The following is a 22,938-nucleotide window of genomic DNA, read 5'->3' as shown; positions in this document are numbered from 1 at the left end:
GAGAAGAGAAAATTTTAAGGAGAAGAGGAATTTACTCACAAACAGTATACGCAACAGAGGAAGAATACATGCTAATATATACCCACATGCGGCACCCAATCAAAACAAACAACCCATGCATAGAAAATTAAGAAAAAGGAATGCCAGCACGAGAATAAGAAGGAGAAGGAGAAGGACAAGGAGAAGCAAAGGGAGAGGGAGATGGACCAATACCATAAAGCTGAGAAGATGAGAACCTGAATAGCATGAATCAAAGCCAACACGTGGGAATTCTTCTTTAGTAGGGATTGGGATATTTATTTACTTTTAGGGCGATTTGGTCATTTCATTTGTTTTCTAATGACAAAAAGATCCTAAGGGACTTAAGGAAAATTATATTATTTCGTGAGACCAATCTATCAATTAGTTATTTTAAATGAATTTTTTGTCATTTTCTCAAAAATAAGGTGCGTAAAAAATAGATTGTTTTTAATCCATAATTTTACAAGGATTAAATGGCAATTTCAACTTTAAATTATAAGTTTAAAAATATCTAAAATCCTAAATTTATTTTTTAGTGCAATATTTTTTTTCAACCTTTAAAAATGATGTGTGCAATACCACCCTTATCATTAATAAAAATTAACTTTCATTATTTCAGAAAATTATGAGAAATAACTTAAATTTTACAAAAGTAAAAGGACCCCAAAAAATTACAAATAAAAACCCTTCAAAATTTTCAAACACTTTAACTCAGAATTTTGTTGGTTATTTACAAACTTTGATTAAACAGAAGGGTTGTAAATAAAAATTAAAGTCTAATTATTTTTAACAAAATGTCCGTTTATGTAATTTTGACAGTCGAACATTTATGCTGCACAAGTTAACTGAAAAAATTTTACATCAAAAAAATCATAAATAACAACTAACTTTTATTAAATTAACTCAAACATGTACAAAACATCTAGATAATTTGGTGCTGGTGCTAGCCCCACTATTGAAACGAGCAACGATAAAAAACTTTGCATTGAATTTCATGTATGATGTATACAAAAATTAGCAACTATGTCGGGCTTAAAATTTACTAGATAAAATTTACAAATAACTTAAACAAAATTTACCAGAAGGTCTATAAATAACAATCAAAATTTATTTATTTACGGCAAAACATGTTTAGATATAACAGTTCATGGTTAGTGAAATATTTACAACAAAATATTCGAAGATGGCCATGAGTAATTTTGTGTGGCAAAATATTTGATCAGTTGCATTTGATATTGCGTCTTGTGAGTTGAAGTGCCCTTTCTACCTAGCCTATACTTTATGGATTGAAGCCTTGATTACTCCATCACATTTTTCCATGGCAATTCGATCTGAATCAAGACTCAGGAGACCAGAACGTCAATGTTCAGTTTAGGATCAAATTAACTTCTTGATCTACACAATGATAATGAGCTCTAGAAACAATAATATTCAATATAAGTCAGGTTCAAAAGCAATTCACAACAAGCGTAATTTTGCCTAACAAAACGACTTCATCATCGGATTGTGAAGTAATTTTAGTGGTGGAGAAATAACAAATTCACACTAAATTAGTCTTTTCGATGTGTCACTAATTTTAAGGATTAAAGCCAACTGAACATCAAAATTCAGAAAAAATCCAATAGAACTCAGACAGGCTGAAACGTAAAACTAAAGGACAGGAAAATAGGAGAATCCAAACATTTTAGCGATGAACTTACCAAAATCACTTACTAGGAAATCTTTCGGAAAATGACAGAAAATTTTGGTATTACGGATTTGATTATCGAAATAAGAAAACCTCACATGTGTACTCAAATTTTCCCAAAGCTATGCACATTACCATGCATATACCTCAAAACTTGTGAAGGAAGGTGAAGATCAGTGAAGGAGTTAAGAACCCACAAAGAAAGGGTGGCCGCATCAGTGAAGGATTGCTTGAGCTTGAGGAAGGCATCAGTATTGGAAGAGGAAGAGGAAGAGGAAGAAGAGAAGGGAAGAAGAAGAGAGGGAAGAAATGGCAGAATCCAATGGTGATACAATGGCTAATTTGGTCATTCAATGAGAAATATAATTATAAACAAGGCTTTTGATTCTGCAGAAAAATATCAGAATCCTTTATCTACAAATGTGTTCCTTTTAAGAGCCATGAATGCAATTCAATAGAAATGATGATTGAAAATAGATTTTTTATTCAATATATTTAATTGAATAAAAAGTAAATTATTTCTTCATCTAATCAATTAAATCCATAGTTTATAAGATAACCATCCGTTGCGACTCTTGAGAAAAATAAGGAAAAGTGAAAACTAGAAAAGAAAAGAAGAGGGGGGGCGGGGGTCATTTTACACGCAAATTTTTCCATTAATTGCCGGATCTATGGAAAAATTAAGGAAAACGTGTAGGAGTATCTTTTTCCTGCTGTCTCCTCCCCTAGTTTTCTGACTCCCTATCTTATTCCCATTCTAAACAAACTTTTAGGATCAGTTTTTTTTTTTTTTAATTAACAACTATAAGACAGACACCCCTCAAGTCAAGTATGAAGTTAAATCAGATTTCATGGGGAACAAAAAAAATGCGCCCCTAAATCCCCAAAAGAAAATAGTAAGAATATAATCACGCTTATGCGAACAATCTGAATTTATGAGAACTAAATTTATGGTAAACGAATCGTCTTTGATTAAACAAGAAAACAAGTAGTAACATATCAATCCCAATTAAATAAAAGAAACCCAAAATTAGTGACCTAGAGAAAGAACAAAGGAAGGCAACAAAACTAATGGGATAATCATTCTGAGAAAAAGAAATTACACAGGTCCTAAACATGCTTTCGCGGGGGGGAAAAACTTCTAATCACGGAGTAGTACTTAAGCTCCATCTGCAAGGAACATCCACTATTCATCATCCTCATCCTCATCATCTTCAGCAGCATCAGCTGCAGAGTTGAGAGCCTGCAAACGGGCAATCAACTTAGCCTTCCTCTCCTCGTATGTAAGTTTCTTCAGGTTGAACCTGCACAAAACACACAAGATAATCTTAATAACTCACTATGATGTGACATCAAGAACGATCTGAATTCTTGTATATACGTGATCCGTTCAGAGAGGGGTAAAAAATGAAATATAATTTTCACACACAATCATCATCTTTTGTTCAGTCTATGTCTGAACTCATAAATGCATCAACAAACTACCTCTTGTGTTCCTTTGGTGGCTCTTTCTCAGACTTCTTTATTGTGGGGTCGGCACGAATGGCAGCGTGAACCTTTTTGTACATCGCCTCAAGTCCATCAGCCTCTAATCCTCGCTTGATATATTCACTAAAGTGGGACTGGTACTTCTCTGGTTCATCTTCCATCAAAGTCTGCAAAAAGTGATACATGGGTTGTCGCAGTATCCCTCATAATATAGAAAGAATGTTTGGCAGCAAATAAAGCCTTATTGCATACCTGCATATATGCAGCAACATGACCGCCAAAGATATATTTGCGATGAAGCTCAGGGTCAAGCTCTTTCTTATCCTTATTAAAACCAGCAAACCTTTTGTCGCTGTGAGGAATATCTAAACCCCCGTCCAATGCTCCCTGTAATCATCAGAATTTACTAAAATCCAGAACCATGAAAATATCAATTCATATAACAGCCATGTGTGTGTTAATCCAAGCTTCTTAGAAAATTAGTACGTAGAAAACAAGCTGAAGTGCAGCGCACTTGTATTTAAATCAAGCATGTAAACATGTATACTGAATTTGAACTTGAATTACAGTTCAATCATAGTGGAGCCAAAACTCAGTTTGAAATTCACAGCCAAATCAAGTTGGAACCCAAGCTTCTAGATCAAATAAGGATCAGTACCAATTTGAGATCAACATGTGAATATTAGTATTTGGCTTGAGTCAAACCAAATCCACTCTTAATTAAAAGCCAGACATAATGAACGTCACCAAAAGTGAAACACAAATCAAGCTTGTAAAAGAAAGAAAAGAAAACAAGAATCAATAACATTGAGAAAAAAAGTTTAGTATTGTCAAAATTGACAAGTAATAGATATACTTATAAAAAAATGCTGCTGACAAAAATAGGAGGAAAAACCAAAGTGCAAATATTCAATACCTTAAGGGCACCAAAGACACGATTGCCAGTTGTGGTCTTAATAAGACCAACATCAAGTAGAGCACGGAAAGGCCTCCTAGTATCAGAAGGTTCAACAGAAAAGTCCTCTCCTGAAGCCTGACAATAACAACGTCATTATCCTTATAAGCTCAAAAAATGAGAGAGAGAGATATCACAGTATCTGCATAGATACCTCAACATTGCCCTCATACTCCTCTTCCATCTCAAGCATTTTAAGGACTCGACGAGCCAATAGAAGACCAGTGCAATAAGCTGGTCACATTCAAAAAAATATGAATCAAGAGGGTGATCAACAGTTGGCAGACATCATGAAAAATTAAGATTTCCTCTAAGAAGTACCTGCAGCATAGTTTGTAAGACCTACTTCAAGACCATAGCGTGGCAACTCATGCGCATATGCAGCAGCAAGAACAATATCACCAGCAATACTAGCAGATGTTATTTGTGCAATAATATCTTTGTTTGTCTAATAATGAGGTTAAGGTTTGTAGCAAAAAAAATTAGCAAAGAAATAAACTTTCACATGACATTGTTCAACTGCTTTGTTCAAGGTAGTACAAATGTTTATAAGACCAATTCTTTCTATCACAGCAAGGGCAATCAAATATTTTCAACTATTTTACTCAGCTGCCAGTAAGTCATATTACTGGGTAGAACAATATCAACGTCATTTGAGCAACAATATACTTGTTTGTCTAATAATGAGGTTAATGTTCATCGTCAAACAAAGGTGAGCAAATGAAAGAACATTTAAATGAAATTTCTACAGCACTTTGTTTGAGCTTGCATGTCTGATAAGAAAACTATTTCTTCTTTGTACATCAAGAACGTCAAAATATTTTCACATTCTTTCACTCAGTTGCTAGCAAGACAAATATTAGAAGTATAGAGCATAGACTAACGGAAGGATACAAATCGAACAACAAAGCGATATTTGGGAGTGTTGTACTTGTTCTTGTCCTGATTGATCAACCGAATCCTAGCTCGGTAATCAGTTTTTCCCTCTGCAGATGTTTTTGAACAAAGAGGAAAATCACACAACAGGAAACAAATTAGCAATAACAGAAAAAGCAAAAAAAGGACCAAGATAAACAACAATAGTACCTCTTCTTCTCTTAAACTTGACTTGATATCTCTTGAAGTACGCCTTAGATTTCTGAGCCTTAACATATGCCTTCATTGAGGAAATGAAAATAAAACAGACTTCAATTTAGAGCCACTAATATAACAATTTTAAACGTCTCAGCCTCAGGCTACCAACTAAAAGCTAAACCACAAACAGCGGATGTGAAAGATCAAAATCTAAAAATCAAACAAATGGGAAAGCATAAAAGTAAAGGTGTCAAGCATCCCAGGCAAATCACCGAACAAGTACAAATCAGAAATAGACCGTTGCCGCATATGACTAAGCCAGTGTAACTCCTTCATAAAACTAATAAAGGAAGGCTCCGCTGAATTTGCAATTTCGTCAGTTTGCCAAGAAAACTACAGGAATTGACCAAGAACCCAAAACTTCCAAAAATGAATGCGCACAAAATACCTTAGACTCGTTTAGCCACAAATCATCCACCAAACAGTTCAACTACAGCCCAAAAATACACCACAATCTCCTCCACAAACAAGCCATAATGAGCAAAAATGTATATACACAAACAAACCAGAAAACCAACACAAAATACCCATTTTCGTTATTAACCACCAAATAGTCCAACTAATGCCCAGCAACACACTAACACTTCCTCCTTGAAGAAACCCACGAAAGTCCACATTTGCACAACAAAGACGATACAAAACAAAAATTCCTCCAGAATCAGCCACACAATCATGCGAACTCAAATAGATACGTACCATCAATGATCCGTTCAAGAGATTCAGGAGTGTGGACGACGGCTCCCGAGGCCAAGAGAGGGCTTGTAATTGGCACGAACTCGTTTATATGGGAGGCTCGAAGTCTGCGAAATCTAACGTGATTCATTTCATCGTAGGGTTTTGGGAGAAGTTCAATGGGCCGGGTCTAGGGCCCAATTTATGCTTATTTCTTGGCCCGATCTCAATTTCAAAAAAGTAAAATTTTTAACCACCACATCAATATATCATCATTTTGTGTTAAAAAAATCAATATCATCATGTGCCTGTATTTGAGTACGAATTACTGTATATATTATATTATATTGATATTGTAAAATGTATATTTAAAAAAATCATCTTCTACCTGAATCTAATACGAGGACTAAATATATCTAATCTATTTATTATTTTAAAATAGCATAGAATAAGTGAGTATTATTACTTTTTTGCCGAAATAACTTTATTATTATTTATAAGTTGGCCAAAAAATATTATTTATTCATGTGATTTAAAATATACTTTTGAAATCTGTGTTATTTTTTAAAAAATTCTAAAATCGCAGTGGAAGTGTATGTGGAAAATCAAAATAGCCAGTTACTAAGAAAATCCCACCAAGTACCATGATTTGATGGGAAAAAAGAAATTTGGGCCAAAGTATGGGAAAAAAGAAATCGCGTGATATATATATATATATATATATATATAAAATATTAAATCTAGTTTTTTAAAAACCACACAACTTAAGAGAAAAACGGCTAAACATTACAACTCCTAATTTATTTTGATTGTTGTTTAAGGTTTTGGCACAAAAATGAAGAAGGATAATCAATAATTTTTCAATTTTCACATGTGACATTACACCCTACTTAAGTATTCGTAGTTTCTCAATGCCAAAATTTTAAAAATACAATATATCTTTTAAGAAGTTTGCTGTTAAAAAATAAAAAGTAATTTTAGTGTTTCAAATTGTAAGATATAATTAATGTACTTTTTTAAAAAAATACTCTTAATAAAAAAATCATATTAGTTTCACTACAATTAACTAATTTATTAAAAAAAATTAAATTAAAAGTGTCTCACATTTTTTAATGATAGGAGTAATGTGAACTCTAAGTTTGCACCAAATTGTCCTACAAGAGCTCGTGACTTGCATTGATAATTAAATAAATTAAACTTAGCATTTTTGCAAGGCAAAGTCAGAAAATGCCTTTGAGCAAAACCATTTGAATAAATTAAACTATGTTCATGAAAGATCCAACAAAATTTTACATTAGTTGTTTATTATTTAGTTAATGAGTAAATAGGATCTCGAACTCTTATTCAAAAATCATCATGAACTCTAAACTCTTAAAATATGTAAAATAAACTCTAAACTTTTAAATTCATAATATAATAAACCTTAACCGTTAATTTTTTTTAACACCGTTATTATCCATGCAGTTATTGTAACAATCAAAGTTAAATTCATGAAAAAACTAACCCTGAATAGTACCTACATGGATAGTAATAGTGTTAAAAAAATTAACGGTCAGTATTTATTTTGTTATAAATTTAAAAATTTTTAATTTATTTTGCACATTTTAAAAGTTCAAAGTATAGGGCGAATTTCGAGCAAGAATTGAGGATCTTATTTACTAATTAATCCTTTATTATTTAACGTGATTTGACCCCTTCCTTTCTCAAACTCAAATTTTAGACTGACTATAAAAGCTTTATTTCAATTAAGCTTTGATGCTTAACTTTTTTTTTATTTTGAAAAAATTGATGCTTAACATTTTGTCAATATAAGCTTCTTCTTCTTTTTTTGGGCTAAATATATTCTTACATGCTAGGTCTCAACCTCACTTATGTACTTCTGTTATTTAAAAAAAAAAAACAAAGAGAGAGAAAAAGAGAAAAATTATAATTGTTGATATGTTAGAATTAGATAGTGACCTCAATCAAGATCTAGATATGATACCTCAAATTTCTTTATCAAACAATTATCTGTTGTTTATCCTTTCTCTTACTTTTTTTTGTTTTATTTATTTAATTTCTTATAAGATCTTATTTGATCCTATAAGATAGACACATACAAGTTATTTGGAAAAACAAGCAGAAAATAATTGAAGATATAAGTTGAGTAAGAGTTGAATTTAATAGTACAAATAAACATTGATATTAGTGAAAAAGGTTATGGTTGATTAAGCATGATACCTCATATTTAAGTTTGTGTGAATGTATAAAATATTCTTGGGAAAGTTATTGTCAATTAGTCCGATAATGGTCAACAGTCAAATAATCATATAAAAAAAATTAAACTTAATAGTTATTTAGCAATACAAAACATATTTTCTCCCAAGTTGGGCGAGTTAAAGATATGATGTCAATGAATAACAATTGTAGGTTATGATCAAAATTGTTAAATGATAATACTTTTTTTAATATAAAGGCACGAAAAAATCTATGCAAAATAATGAAAAATTAAGTCATGTCAAAGTGCAAAAAAAAAAATTGCACCATTGGGTGGAAAATAAAAAATCATGATGTCCAGACTATCATATAAAATTTGATGTGCAAGCCAATGAACACATATTCATTTTTCTAAAGACATCATCAAACATGATTATCCCTTCTCTCATGATAAATTTCCTAATTTTTTTGATAATTTCAATGAGGGGATGGTTATTTAAGAATTTATGTTGGATGAGCGTGAGAGTTTTAAGAGAGTCAGAATTGACGATATTTATATCAAACTTGCAATTCCAACATATTTTGATTCCTTCAAGAATATCCATTAATTTTGTAGCGATGATAGGGTGGTAGCCAATATATTTTAAGAAGCTCTTAATACAATTACCTTAGTTGTTTTGAATGAGGCCACTAGAAGTAGTAGCACCATAATTGTTAACTAAGTTATTGATATTGAGTCTTGTCCAACGTACTTCAGGGGGCACCATCAAGGGCTTCAACTCTTTCCCCTTGTAATAACATGTGGTTGACTCTTGATCAAAGATTTAGATCTTAAATGACAATACTTTGAACAAACAAATTCAAATGGTGTAGAGCAATCTAAAACTACTAATCTCTAGTTGATTTACCAAGCAAACTTGACTAAATGGGCATTGTTAGTGGAAAGAATTCATTTTTTATTTGGGAGAATTTCACTTTGAACTTTGACCCTCTAAAGGCCCAAAACATTTTGAAAATAAATTGCAAGCCTAAGATCCTTCTAAGGGAAAATGTCAACTAAGGACCCTCTAAGGATATTAATCTTAATTAAGGACAATAAAATTTTAAAATTTTAAATAAGAACAATGGAATAAAAAAAATGTAGTTTGTATTAAATGTCTCTAAGATTCACTAATGTGATGTGGGATTCACTAATGTCACTTGGAGATTCACTAATTCGACTTAGGAAAATTGCTAACATATATTGTGAAAACATGCAACCCCACTTAGGAATCGATTGTTTAATAAAAAGTATCACTTGAAAATTCATTAACACGACTTTAAAAAATGTCTAACATATATTATGAAAAAATAAAACCTCATTTAGGAATTGATAACTTAAAAAAAAAATTAACTTGTCCAAATTGAGATCCACCAACATGAAGTAAGATTCATTAATGCCTCTTGAGAGTTTACTAACCTAATGTGAAAAAATTGCTAATGTATATTGTGAAAACAACATAATTGGGTCTTTTTTTTCTTAGGGGCATTTTAGATAAACTACCTTTTTTATCCTAATGGTCCTTAATTGAAATTAATGTCCTTAGAGAGTCCTTAATTTTCATTTTCTCTCCTTTTAATGTAATAAAGTTTTAGATGTCAATTACTAAAATGCCCTTATTTCTTCTTTTTTTTTAAAAAAAAACCAGTGTCATTATTACTGGCTACCGACAATGATGGTTAAATGTTGGTCAACTATGCTATGGGGAAATTTGAACTTTTACCCTTTGATTTCCCAAAATACAAGTTATTATTAAACCACCAAACACTTCAAAATATATATAACAATACACACATACATACATATACATATACATATACATATATATATATATGTATATGTATATTACTACCTCTATCTCAAATTATAAGACATTTTTAGGGAAGAGTTAGCGTCCCAAAATATTAGATATTTTGATAAAAATAGGGTTTCACTAATGATACTTTTTCAATATAAGCCTTCTCATATATTCTCTTTTTTCAATATTCTTTTATAATGGAGTGTTGAATGAAGGGTATTTTTGAAAGTTTATATTTCTTTCTTAAAAAAGTAAAGTTGTAAAGTATATTTAATGAATTTTATTGGTATATAAAATTTTATCTAAAAAATGTCATATAATTTGGGACGGAGGGAGTATAAATTTTGTTTTGAAGCATTTATATGAGTTATTATTAATATCTAAACAATAACTTGCTGGCAGGTGAACATAACTTGTCAATATTAAAAAAAAAAGTTGTTAATTTGTAAAATTCAACTTGTTCAATTTTACAACTTTTTTTTTGCTGATAGTTTCTACAACTTGTTCTTAGAATATTAACAAGTTATTAATAATATTATGTTAAATAAAAATATGTACATATTATAAATTGAGTTTCCAAGAACTGTCATAAGTTTTTTTTTAAAACCATAAACATACCACTTAATTACATTGTAGATGGCATATTTTTAGAAAACACTTGAAAACATGAAACCAAAAAACCTACATTTAGGCCTAAAACTTGCCTCCAGCATATATATGTGTGTGTGTGTGAATCAACATAGCTTTGGGCCTCATCACTAAAAAAAAAAATGAAATTGTCCATTACAAATCAGTACACAAGTTATCATATACATGTGCTCGTTCAAAAGCCTCTTTCCCAACATCACGGATCATGTCCTCTAACTGATCTTTATTCATTTGTACTTCATCATCAAGATTATCAATTCCCACACATTGAGATGTGTTACTATAATTTTTCAATTGTTCACCATGCCAAATCCATATTGTATAATTTTTGCAAATCCCATTACAAACTAAGTGCTCTCTTATTTCGGCAACACCTAGTCTCCTCTCATTCAAACAATTAATACAAGGACAATAGAACCTTTCACTACTGTTAACAATATTTTTCTTAGCAAATTCTAAAAATTCTTTCACCCTATTATCATACTCGTCACTCATTCGTCTAGCATTCATCCAACTATAATCCATGTGTCACCTCCTAAAGAATATAACTAATGTTATTACCTTCAAACTATTTCAAGAAACTAAGTTCCTAATTAATTTAAGATTTAAAAAACTTTCGGCAGAGTCTCCTCTGAAAATTGGATCTCTCAAGACTTTTTTAAAAAAATTTAAGAAAAAATTAACAATTTTAAACCAAATAAATGATCACATGTAACAACCTAAGGCCTCATAAAGCTACTAATAGCACTCCCAACAACAATCAATATCATTAAAAACTAAATTTAAGCAATTTAGAGGAAAGAATGAATTTAAAAAATATTTCGACAGAATCTCCCCTAAAAATTGGATTTCTCAAAAGTTTTAAAAAATTTTACATGAAAAAATTAACAATTTTAAACCAAATAAATGATCACATGCAACAACCTGAGGCCTTATGAAGCCACTAACAGCACTTTTAGTAACAATCAATATCATTAAAAACTAAATTTAAGCATTGTAAAATTTAAAAATTCATATTCAACATATACCTTGGTGGCGGTAGTTGTAGCAATGGCTCAGTACTAAGAAAGTAAGGAGGGGAGAAGGAGTGGCGGCAGGGCAGAGATACTGAGGAGGGGGGCGGGCAAGAGGGAGGGAGGGAGAGAGGGAGGGGGCGGGGGAGGGAGGGGGACAGGGACGAAGGGGTGGACGAGGGAGGGGGCGAGGATGAGGGGGAGGGGGAGGGGGAGGGGGCGGGGACGAAGGGCTGCCGGGGTGGATGAGGGAGGGGGCGAGGACGAGGGGGAGGGAGATAAGGAGCGGGGGGCGGCAAGGGAGGGGGGAAGGCGATGAGAGGGAGGAGAGCAACTGAAGGAGAGCAAATGAATAGAAAACAAACTTTTTACACCGAATACACGGCCACCCGATGTAAAAATTAGACTTTTTACATCGGGTGAGTCCACCCAGTGTAAAAACATTTTACACCGGGTGGACTCACCCGGTGTAGAAAAGCTAGTACACTCGATGTAAAAAGCTCACTTTTTATATCGAGTGCACCTCCCGATGTAAAAAGTCTGGTTTTTACACTGGGTGGCCATGCACTCGATGTAAAAAGTCTACTTTTTACACTGGGTAAGTCCATCCGATGTAAAAAGTATCAAATAATTCAACATAGTTACAAAAATGCCACCGCCTTTATTTTTTACACAGTTTGCCTTCCAATCGATGTAAAAAGTAGCCCGTAGATTTTATATTTTGTACTAGTGCTTGACGGACTCGAGCCTAAGGCTAACCCGTTTAAGCCCTAATTCTCTTTAAGCCTTAGCCCGTAGATTTGATCCTTACAAGGCCTTAATTTCTTCAAAATGTTGGATTTTGCCAACTTCATATATTCTCATCTCATTTTCCATATATCTTAACATTAGTTCTATGACGCTGAAATGACCTTATTGTTGTCATTGAGAAGTGAGAACAACTATTCAAATAAATAACGCACAGACTTTCACGCCTATTTTGTATGCATTCCGTTCCAAGACAACACATATTGAAACAATACTCAACATGAAGCCTCTCCAGAGTCTGACAGTTCGATCCCATTGCTTCCCAACCACGTAGATTCACCTCATCACATTATGATAAGTTCCATTCTTCAAGTAATGCACATAGTTCATGTTCGGTTATTAGAATGAAATGGAATGGAATGGATTGAAAAAATTAAAATAAAAATAAACTAAATTAGCTTTCTTCTCATGATAAGTATAATAAAACTTATTAATATATAATATTAATATGGAAATTATCACACCCTCTAAAAATATTATGAATCATGCTTTTTAATCTCATGAACTAAATTACCCCTCCTCCTTATGAATATGCTTATTTATCCCTTTTAATTATTTTATTTTTATTTTTTTAATTCATTTAATTTCATTTCTTTCTAGCAAACAAGATATTAAAGATTTCCACAACTGTGTCATCGTTAACAGTTTTGCAGTTTCTAAGGTCGAGAAGTTTAAGGTTGGAGGCAAATCCTAGTCCTAGTGTGGTGGCAACACTTAAAGATTCTACGTTCAAATGCTGTAATCCAACACCACTAACTATTTCCTCTATCCCTTCTGGTCTTGGCTTGCAGAACCTAGCTTCCACGTAAGCTAGGGTTTCTGCACGCCCTTTGAACCCCACACCAGAAATACCATAACAGTCTGACAACTTCTTGAAGTTGCCGACATTTCTGCATGAGAGAGTTTAATCCTTTGTCTGATATTCGAGAACAATGTGAGAGGTTCACATTTATTACAGACGAGAGAAACATTTGGATAAAGTCTCTAAACCTTTATCTGTAATCTTGAGGCACTTGACTGGAGACTGATTACAATCAATGATTTGCAAATTGAAGCGATCAAGGATAGGCCCTGGTCAGTGATATTGGAACAAGAATCTATGAAGTTCCTGTAAGTTTGGACAATAGTGTTGGAGATAGGTCAACCCTAAATCAGTTAAATCTGTGCAACCAGGTAAAGACAGTGATTGCAAATGTTGAAAGCGACTTAGCAAGCGATGGAGATGAAAATCTTGAACGCAGAAGGACTTGTCAGATAAAAATGAGGGTATGATGAAAGCAAATCTAAACTGTAATGACTGACTATTTGTGTTTTGAATGTGAAGCCATCTTGGCAGTCAGGCCAAATGATTGATTTGATAAGCCATTGTTTAGACAATGAAATATAGAAACAAGGCATTCATCTGGCAGGTTCATGATCGATGTAAAACCTTCCATGACAGCAACCATTTTGAGATTATATACCTTGTGAATAAAGCTGTGATGATCGAGTCTTTTCGCGCGTTACATATATATGGTTTCCAGGGAACGTCAAATTTGCGGCAAAGAAATAATTTATTTAGTCTTTGAATGATGACCACGAAAACAAAAAGAGATAGGAAAGTTATTTATTTATCAACCTCAGTTTGATGAACTGGCTGAGATCGATCAACTGAGTCAAATGAGATTGGTCCTTTCTTTATGGACTATTTATATACATCCAGTAAGTAGGTTACACGTATAACGTATTTTCTGGGTATGCTTTTTTTTTTTTTTTTGGGGGGGGGGTTTATGACCCGGTATAAGTCATTCAGTATTATTTAATTACAGTCCAGTAGTATTGTCAAACTTTAAGAAACGCTAACTTTCTCAAAGAGTTAAAGTTGCATGACAGTTTTTAATCACACAGATTCAAATTATTTGGTCTTTGTCTCATTACAGCATTCTTCACGTGCTAGTGCCAGGTCGTCTGGATTTATTTTAGGATGAGAGGCCTTGGTAAAATTTTAAAAATCATAACTGCAAAAAATTGTTAAGGATTAAAAAAATCAGTATACATGTATTGCAGTTTAAATTTTTTAGTTTAAAATATAAATACTAAAATTCAGACTTTTGAGTTTTGATCTCGTTTAACATACATGAAGTTCAATATTCCACTTGACAAAAAAACATGCCCTTTTTTGATTTACCTACCTAGGCAAAGACATTCTTGGGAAGAAAAAAAAAGCCAAGAAACTTATATATGATTTTATAGACGTTAAAATCACATACCACCTACCAACAAAAATATTGGTTCAATTAATAAAGATTTAACCCACAATTCACAGGATCATGGAATCAAACCAAGCTTTGATATAAGAATTCTGTTAGTAGATAATTTGTATATGAGCTCCTAGGATCTAATTCAAGTAAACTTTTATGTAAAAAAAAAAAAAAAACCTACAACCCAGCAATAAAGAATGATCTAGTTAATTAGAATTTACTTCACAACCCTAAACACATTGAACTTGAAGGCATACCTTAATCATGGTGAGTCTCCAAGACCAAACTTACCTACACTTTTATGTACCCAAAAAAAAAAAAAATCACATATAGCCTACCAATAAAGGATGGTCAACTTAATAAAAATTCAGCTCACAACCCACATAATTGCAGAATCAAAAAGGAAATATATAAATACCTTATAAACATTTATTGAGCCTGAAAACATGTCTTGACCTTAGTGAATCCTTGAGATCCAATTTCCAAAACATTTTTGTTAAAAAAAATAAAAATAAAATAAACTCACATCCGATCGAAGATGAATGACTTCTCACCAATAGAAATAAAGGACCAGGCATAAATTCATATACTCTACCGATAAGACTATATCACAATCATAATGAACATAAAAGGTCATCTTTAGCATCCAAATTAAGTATATAATCCAAAAAACACTCACAAAAGTCTGAGACATTTCTATGTAAAGATCTTTCCAAACAAAATAATGTTAAAACATAATTGTTTGCAAATTCTTCTCTTGAAAGCTCAAGAATTTAATCTGTATTCCCAGTTAGGGTTGATACTCATTATCTCTACTTCCTTTATCTGAACATCAGCTCTATAACACTTAAATAACTCTATTGCTGTAGCTGATAAGCGAACACAGCCATTCATATAAAGAATTGATAGACTTTTGCAACCATTCTGTATAGATTGCAGCCCAAGATCACAAAGATGGCGGCATCGGTTAACGTGTAATCTCTCCAGATTCTGACAGTTTAATCCAATTGCTTGCCACCCAGATAGCTTGACCTCATGACACAAGGCTAAATTCCATTCCTGAAGTAACGGACATCCCTCGGCAATTGCGCCAATCGATGCATCACAAACAGCTCTGCACATCCGAAAGTTTAGGAATTTGAGGTTTGAGGAAAATCCTATTCCTGCCAGGGGATCTCCAAAAGGAGACCAACTTAAACAGGAAACATTTAAATACACTAGTCCACCACCGCTAACAATTCCCTTTATCCCTTCCGGCGTTAGTTTACAAGAATCAGCTTCCACATAAGCTAAAGTTTCTGAACACCCTTCAAAGCCCACACCAGCAATACCATCACAGTTTGATATCTTAACTGCCTGAAGTTGGCGGCACTTCTGCACGAGAGCTTCTAATCCTTTGTCAGAGATTTGGGAACAATAAGAGAGGTTCACGTGTTTCAAGGACAAGCAACCGTTACCTAAAGTCTCTAACCCATTATCAGTAATTTTGAGGCAGCGATAGAGACTAATTGCCATCAATAAGGGGCAACCACAAGCAATCAAGGATAGACCATAGTCAGTGACATTGGAACAACAATCCAGATGAAGATTCTGCAAATTTGAACCATAGCTTTGCAGGCAGGTCAATCCTGAATCAGTTATGTCTGTACAACCAGATAAAGATAATGATTCTAAATGTCGAAAGCGGCTTAGTAACCGATGGAGCTGGGATGCTTGAACGAAAAAATGATTCGTAGATAATGTGGGAGGATTTAATATGGTGAATGAACATTGGAACTGCAATGACCGACGGTTCAAATTTTGAATATTGAGCCATCGCCGGCAAGTCAGGCCAAATGATTGATGATCAATGCTACTATTTAAACGATGAAAAATAAAGGCAAGGCAGTCATCTGGCAGGTGCATGATTGATGTAAAACCTTCCATGCCAACCCTTTTAAGATTCCTCCGAATAAGGCTGTAATGATCGAATCTTTACAGTGAACTTCCTACGGGAACTAGATGAACTGGCTGGGTTGAATCCACAAAGTGCAGGTGAGTCTATATATCCGTAACCAATATGAACACCACATTTGCGGCAAAGCAGTTTAGTCTTTGAATGATGACCACAAAAAGGGATAGGAAAACAATTTATTTTATCAACCTGTGTAAACCGGCTGAGATCCACTGAATCAAATGAGATTGATCCTTTCTTTATGGATTTTTTATATTCAGAACCTATGTCAGATGTGATTCGATTAGAGGATGTCAAGTTCAGAGGATATCCACAAGAGCCACAACTGCACGGTGGACAACCAAATATCAAGATAAGGATAATATGAATCACAGAATAAAACACCCCAAAAGGAAAGAACAGACTTAGGTACTTGAGCTTATATACTTGGGACTTTTTTCGATCAAATCTATGACAAGTATTAGCATTTTTAACCTCTTTTTAATCTAAAATCCATATGTTCTAATCTGATCCGTTAAACTACATCAAGTATATAAGCTTAAATTAGTTTCCTCCCACCAAAAAAAAAAATGTATCCTACAAAGTGAAAGCAAAAAAATATATGATAAAGATATTATTTCAAAATGGTAAAAATATCAACATTCTGCATTTCAACTGTGCACAACATTAGGCTAACATAGATGGTTTCATTACATTTTATACTAATTCGAAATTACCAGAACAGAATGCAGTACAGTTCAATGATGATCAAAATGGACAAGTTGACTATGTGTCTTAGAGTGAAGAGATAGTAAAGCATAAAAGGTTACAGCAAGAACCTGAGCCCCGACAACCATAAAAGCACACCAAAATAAGGGGGGATAAGAGAAAACAGATCAGCACCGTTACCGTTTCTCTGTTTAGCACGGGTCCACATTACCTCAGCACGTTTTGTTTTTCATGAAAAAGGCAGTAAGTAGAAGACAGTAAGCTGATGTTTGGTGAGCAGAATATAATGCACAAAAATGATGATGGAACAAGGATGTAAATGGAAATGACCCTCATAACTCCCAAGAGAAAAACTAACAGAAGAATAAGCACTGTTGCATAAATAACGACATTAATAGAATAGATATTGTAAACATTACTGAGGACTCGTTTTTCATTCTTGCCATTACCATTCCCTCGCCCTTTTGGCCACCAAACATTTCCTAAATTTGAAGAATCATGACAATATTCACACAAAAAATAAAAATGAGATGTGTAACCTTTTCTTAGTGACTTCAAGGTACAGAAATCCACAACAGATCAGTCTAAGCTTACTTCTTCTACCACAGTCTAGAAAACTTGGGTGGAAGGTAGGAAAGGATTTAACTAAAATTGGATGCTTCTTAAATACCCCCACCCTACAAAGATGAAGCCCACTGGCCATGCTTGCTTAGCTGTTCTCAGTAGCCTTCCAATCAACATGGCATGAAACCAATCTAATATTTACAACATCTAATACACACAATCAACATCCACCAGCTTAGTCAAAGCCTATCCACATGCTGTTCTAAGATTTCTTTCTTTTTCCAACAACTGCTTTAACTCCTGATCTTCAATAAAGCTGCAAACTGATGCATGAGCTTCATTAAATATTACAGCCATGTAGTAGGGCATAATTGCATCTACAGCAAGAAGACCTTGGCCACAAAAAATCTTTTATTCCACAAATCTAAAACACACTAAACAGCTAATAGTGCAAATTGATAGGTCTTCCTTTTCTTTTTCTTCCAGAAAATTGCCATCATCTTTAAGTACATATTTATATCTGAATGGTTGATTCATGCCTCCAAAGGATTATGATACTATCCTGTGACCTTCATTCTTCAAATTATTTGCTTTCAAATGTAAAATGTAAATTAATTAAATTCGTCTCATAAGTCATGAAGTTCACATTGAATTGAACGTCGCTTGTCCTAAAACTATATTCAGGTTTTCAGCTTTAGATACCTAGCTTTTACGTGTGACTCTGACAGTGACAAGTCTTGCCAAGTTTTGTGTGTCAAATTATCAGCATTTCCAGGGAACTCATTTAGTAATTGACACAAATAAATTATAATTTCCTACACCAAATCTTTGAGATGCTAACAGCTAATAAAAAGAGAGAACATGTGCAATTTTTTTTTTGTTTTCTGAGAACTTCATATTTCATCACTGCAAATTCAGTTCTCCTTTCTTCAGGATTTTCATCTTATTTTTCTTGATTTTCTTGATACCGCATCCTTTCAACCATATATAATCACCATAAATGTTTATGCCACTTCCACTAAATTGCTTTAAGCTATAAATTGAATGTTTTTATCTTCCAACATCCAAACCTGTAAAATCATTAACTCAAGAACCCAAGCCACCAAGGGTCAACCATATGAAGATGCCAATCAGAAGAGACCAGGAGCACAAACATGAATCATATCCATCATGAAACAAGGAAAAATAATAAATAACCAAATCTGCTTCATGTACCTATGACACACAGATCAATATGAGCAAAATGATAATGAGGCGGATGTAAAGTAGCTTTTACGTGCTTGGGTGGCACTAAAGCTACCATCATGTTTGTAGAAGGCTTGAAGGGAGGCATTGAATGGCTCAGGCAATTTGAAAGCATATTGGAAATTGTCTGATAAATTTTTGCCTAAACTAAAGATTATGATATATATTCAATGACTAAACCAAGATAAGTTAAGGAGCTAGATGTGTCACTTGGAGACATGAGAATATAAGACAATAATTTAATATATTTATGAAGTAAAAACATGAAACACAACACAGCACATACATAATATATACATTCTAAGCATCTTACATTATTATCCTCCTAAAGAAATTTACCAAATAAAAATGTATTGACCAAAATTATTCAAATTATTCTGTATAGGAAAAGAATCTAGGAAAGAATTTCCCATGTCTCATCAAGCTGAGGTTTCCAGTCTTTCTTTCTACTGTTTTTTAGGTCGTTTTCCCTTTTTCAGGTACAATCATGTCCAACCCTTGTTCAGTACAAGGTCAAGACATGGTCAGCAGATGCCCAAGATGCGTTGGACAACTATCAGCAATGTGTTGTGGTAGTGCTGAGAATGGTTGGAAAAACTATGCGAAAATATAAAATAAATAGGCTTCCAGTGAAGTGGGTAATTTAATAAGTTGACTGAGTGGTAAAAGAAAATCAGCGTTCACTTTTGTAAGCAAACAGTCCAAGTAGGTGGTGAAAGGATCCAGTCAGCTGGGTAAAATAGTTTAAGGTTTGTCATTTCTGTGAACAAGCATTCAACCAGGTACATGGAATAATGGAACCACTTGAAAAGATGACATCAGAGAACAAAGTGGCTTCTAGTTCATTGGCAACTGGTCGATTGGGTACCTGCTCGAGTGTATGCATCAGAAAGTGATTGACAATTTCAAATTTCAAAGCTATTTCTTGGTCTTGGTGGTTTTAATTCTAGAGTCATGTCCTTTTAATGAAAAATGTGCTGACTCGTTATACGGACTCACAAAAACATTCACAATTAAATTCAAATATGATACATGTTGGTTTATATATTAAATTAAATTCAAATATGATATATATTAAAGTCATACAAAATATGTATGAGGAGGTAAAAACTAGTGTAAGAACGTTTAGTGATTAAACAAAGGACTTTCCTATAAAGATTGAATTACATCAGGATCATCTTTGAGTTTTTATTTGTTTAACTTGATCCTAAATGTTTTGACGGAACATATTTAAGGGGAAATTCTCAAATGTATGTTCTTCACGGATGATATAATTCTTATAGCAGAGACAAAAGAAGAGATTAATTGTAAACTTGAGTTATGGAGAAGGACATTAGAGTCAAAAGGTTTCTGTCTAAGTAGGAATAAGACGGAATATTTATATTGTAAATTTGGTAAGAAACTAGTCGACAGTAATTTAGAAGTGAAATTGGAAGATTAAATTATACCTCAAGTGGAAAAGTTTAGATATCTGGGAGCCATTATTCAAAATGATAGCGAAATCAGTGCGGATATTTCATATACGATTCAAGTTGGGTGGTTTAATAAAAGAAAAACTAAAGGAGTTATTTGCGATCGTATGGTGCCTAATAAACTTAAAGGAAAGTTTTATTGTACTATTATTAGACCGGCTATGTTATATAGCAATGAATGCTGGGCCCTAATGGGATAGCAAGAGCATAAAGTTGGAGTAGCAGATATGAGAATGTTATGATGCATGTGCGGACATACATGTAAAGATAAAATTCGAAATGAGTTCACACGCGAAACATTGAGGGTAGCACCTATTGAGGAAAAAATGGTAAAAAATTATTTGAGATGGTTTGGCTATATAAAAAAAAGACCGCGAGAGGCATCAGTGACAAGAGTGGAACATATAACTTTGAGCCCTATTAAGAAGGGTAGATGAAGGCTTAAGAGAACACTCTTGAAAATTGTTGAACGCGATCTCTTAATTAATAAATTTTTAAAAATTTAGTAAATGATAGAGCACAATGACGTCTTGCAATCCATGTAGCCGACCCTACTTAGTGGGATAAAGGCTTGTTGTTGTTGTTGTTGTTATGATACATGTTGGTTCAATATTCAATACAAAAGATCGGTTCCATCATACAACTCTTATTTTCCCTGATCCATGACTTTGTTCTAGGAGAGAGATTCATAACTTGCTAAGTGTTTCTCTCTGAAATGCTTTGGATAGCTCCTTGAAGTTTCTGATCAAACAAATGGCATTAGGTGTGATCTAAATGGCAGCCCCAGGATAATGGCATAAATTATTTGTGTAGGCCATACTTACATGTTCACACATCAGTCAATGCACAAAAAAAATACCTACATTACAAATTTTGGCAACGATACAAATAAAATTGCCACCACGAATCAAACCCCCTAAAAATTTTACAAATTCTAGACACTGTTTAAGGGTAATCACTTAACAATAAGTTAAAAATTCATCAGCTTTACCCGATAACAAGCTATCTGGACTAAAACCTATGAAACAGATCATAACTAAAAGAAACAGAAAACGAGAATCACCTGTACGAGACATCAGCTGGTGACATCCTCTCTGATTATAATAGTGATCAGGACCAGCCATCATTGTCCATCGAGTTCGCCATTATTTGCAGCAAATTGTCAGGGAAAAAAAGAGACTTCGAAGTGTGGGGAACCACTGAATTCAGAGTAGACTCCGAGACGGTGAGACTCCCTCCGAGATTAGAGATTATGCTTTTTCGATGCCCGTTGCCCCTAATCAATCTCTCTCTTCTTCCTTCGATGCTTCTTATGCAGACTGGAGATTTATTAACCTATCAAAACCAGCTAATTTGGTTTACCATGAACTCTTTGATTTGTCCTTTAATGAAAAAGATACAAACAAGCTCTGTTCCAACTCTTCCCGTTTGACCATATACCGAATCTGTCACAGATATGACTTTTTCCTTTCCCCGGCGGTCATAGATATAATTAATTATCGGAATAGATTAGATTATGCATTAAAAACGTTTGCTGTTATTATTATTTTATAAAAATAAAGCATAATATAATAAATAGAAAAAGTCATATGGTAACAAATTTTTTAGGGGATTTGTGAGTAATGAGTTATGTCTCAATTTTAGGTGACTTATTAGTAATTCTTTTTACTTGAAACCTTTTTAGGAGAATTATCTAAAGATTATTTAAGTAAATTATTTGTAGATATAAATTAACAACAAATCTCATTTAAAAAAATTATATTTTTATTTTAATAATAATTCATTTTATATAAATTTTTATCTGTAAATAAAATTCTTTTGAGTAATTATTGAATATGATTTTGTCAACCTTTTTTGTAATTTATTTTTTTTATCATGTAAAAATTATGTCATCTCACAAGACAATGGTTGTATTGAATAAAACTGATTTATACTATTTATTTTGAATATAATTCTATAATATAATTAATTTATAAAGTTGATTAATAAAATTAATTTTGACTATAAATGAAAATATTCAAAATTTGAACTTGAGGAAATTAATTAAATGAATCCATCTTTTTACTTGTTGAGTTGTGTACTTGATATATATAACAAGTGATTTTAACAAGTATAGTTTTAAGTTTATAATTAATTTTGAAGTTGAATTTAGATTTTTTTTTAAAATCATGTTTTAAATTTATAATTAATTTTAAATATATAATATGGTGGTGTTTAAATATATTTTTACAAAACTATAATTTCGACTTTTAAAATTAATTTAGAAAGGTATCAAGAGATGCACAAAAATGGCGCC

General features: G+C 33.0%; 2 protein-coding genes across 4 annotated transcripts; both read right to left on the bottom strand.

Annotated features, from left to right (window-relative positions):
- Positions 1-2,655: 2,655 nt before the first annotated feature.
- Positions 2,656-6,071, bottom strand: LOC129295138 (60S ribosomal protein L5). The gene is made up of 9 exons (XM_054933613.1): positions 5,982-6,071; positions 5,238-5,307; positions 5,046-5,137; positions 4,473-4,599; positions 4,306-4,385; positions 4,113-4,229; positions 3,449-3,583; positions 3,194-3,363; positions 2,656-3,012 (listed from the first exon to the last, which is right to left on the bottom strand). Exons 1-9 carry the CDS (start codon positions 5,982-5,984, stop codon positions 2,895-2,897), a joined length of 912 nt encoding a protein of 303 aa, XP_054789588.1. The 5' UTR covers positions 5,985-6,071; the 3' UTR covers positions 2,656-2,894.
- Positions 6,072-15,369: 9,298 nt separating this feature from the next.
- LOC129295139 (F-box/LRR-repeat protein 12-like) lies at positions 15,370-22,095 on the bottom strand. 3 transcript variants are annotated; one of them, XM_054933614.1, is made up of 2 exons: positions 21,706-22,095; positions 15,370-16,978 (listed from the first exon to the last, which is right to left on the bottom strand). In XM_054933614.1, exon 2 carries the CDS (start codon positions 16,623-16,625, stop codon positions 15,465-15,467), a length of 1,161 nt encoding a protein of 386 aa, XP_054789589.1. In that variant the 5' UTR covers positions 16,626-16,978; positions 21,706-22,095; the 3' UTR covers positions 15,370-15,464. The 3 variants fall into 3 exon arrangements, with proteins under 3 accessions (XP_054789589.1, XP_054789590.1, XP_054789591.1); XM_054933615.1 differs by lacking the exon at positions 21,706-22,095 and adding an exon at positions 17,472-21,686; XM_054933616.1 differs by lacking the exon at positions 21,706-22,095 and adding an exon at positions 17,542-21,686.
- Between the last annotated feature and the right edge of the window lie 843 nt (positions 22,096-22,938).

The sequence above is a fragment of the Prosopis cineraria genome, unplaced genomic scaffold, assembly GCF_029017545.1.
Source record: "Prosopis cineraria cultivar Desert tree isolate PC_DT_omini unplaced genomic scaffold, ASM2901754v1 PC54, whole genome shotgun sequence".
NCBI lineage: Eukaryota > Viridiplantae > Streptophyta > Magnoliopsida > Fabales > Fabaceae > Prosopis > Prosopis cineraria.
Note: the sequence above shows the minus strand (reverse complement) of the source record. Positions and strands in the feature narration are given on the sequence as shown.

Bases quoted from the DNA above. Each gene is read 5' to 3' on its own strand.
- LOC129295138 (XM_054933613.1), bottom strand. The intron at 5,138-5,237 runs GTACTATTGTTG...AAACATCTGCAG, and splicing joins CAAGTTTAAGAGAAGAAGAG to AGGGAAAAACTGATTACCGA. The intron at 4,600-5,045 runs GTATCCTTCCGT...CCTCATTATTAG, and splicing joins ATCGCTTTGTTGTTCGATTT to ACAAACAAAGATATTATTGC.
- LOC129295139 (XM_054933614.1), bottom strand. From the start codon at position 16,625: ATGGAAGGTTTTACATCAATCATGCACCTGCCAGATGACTGCCTTGCC.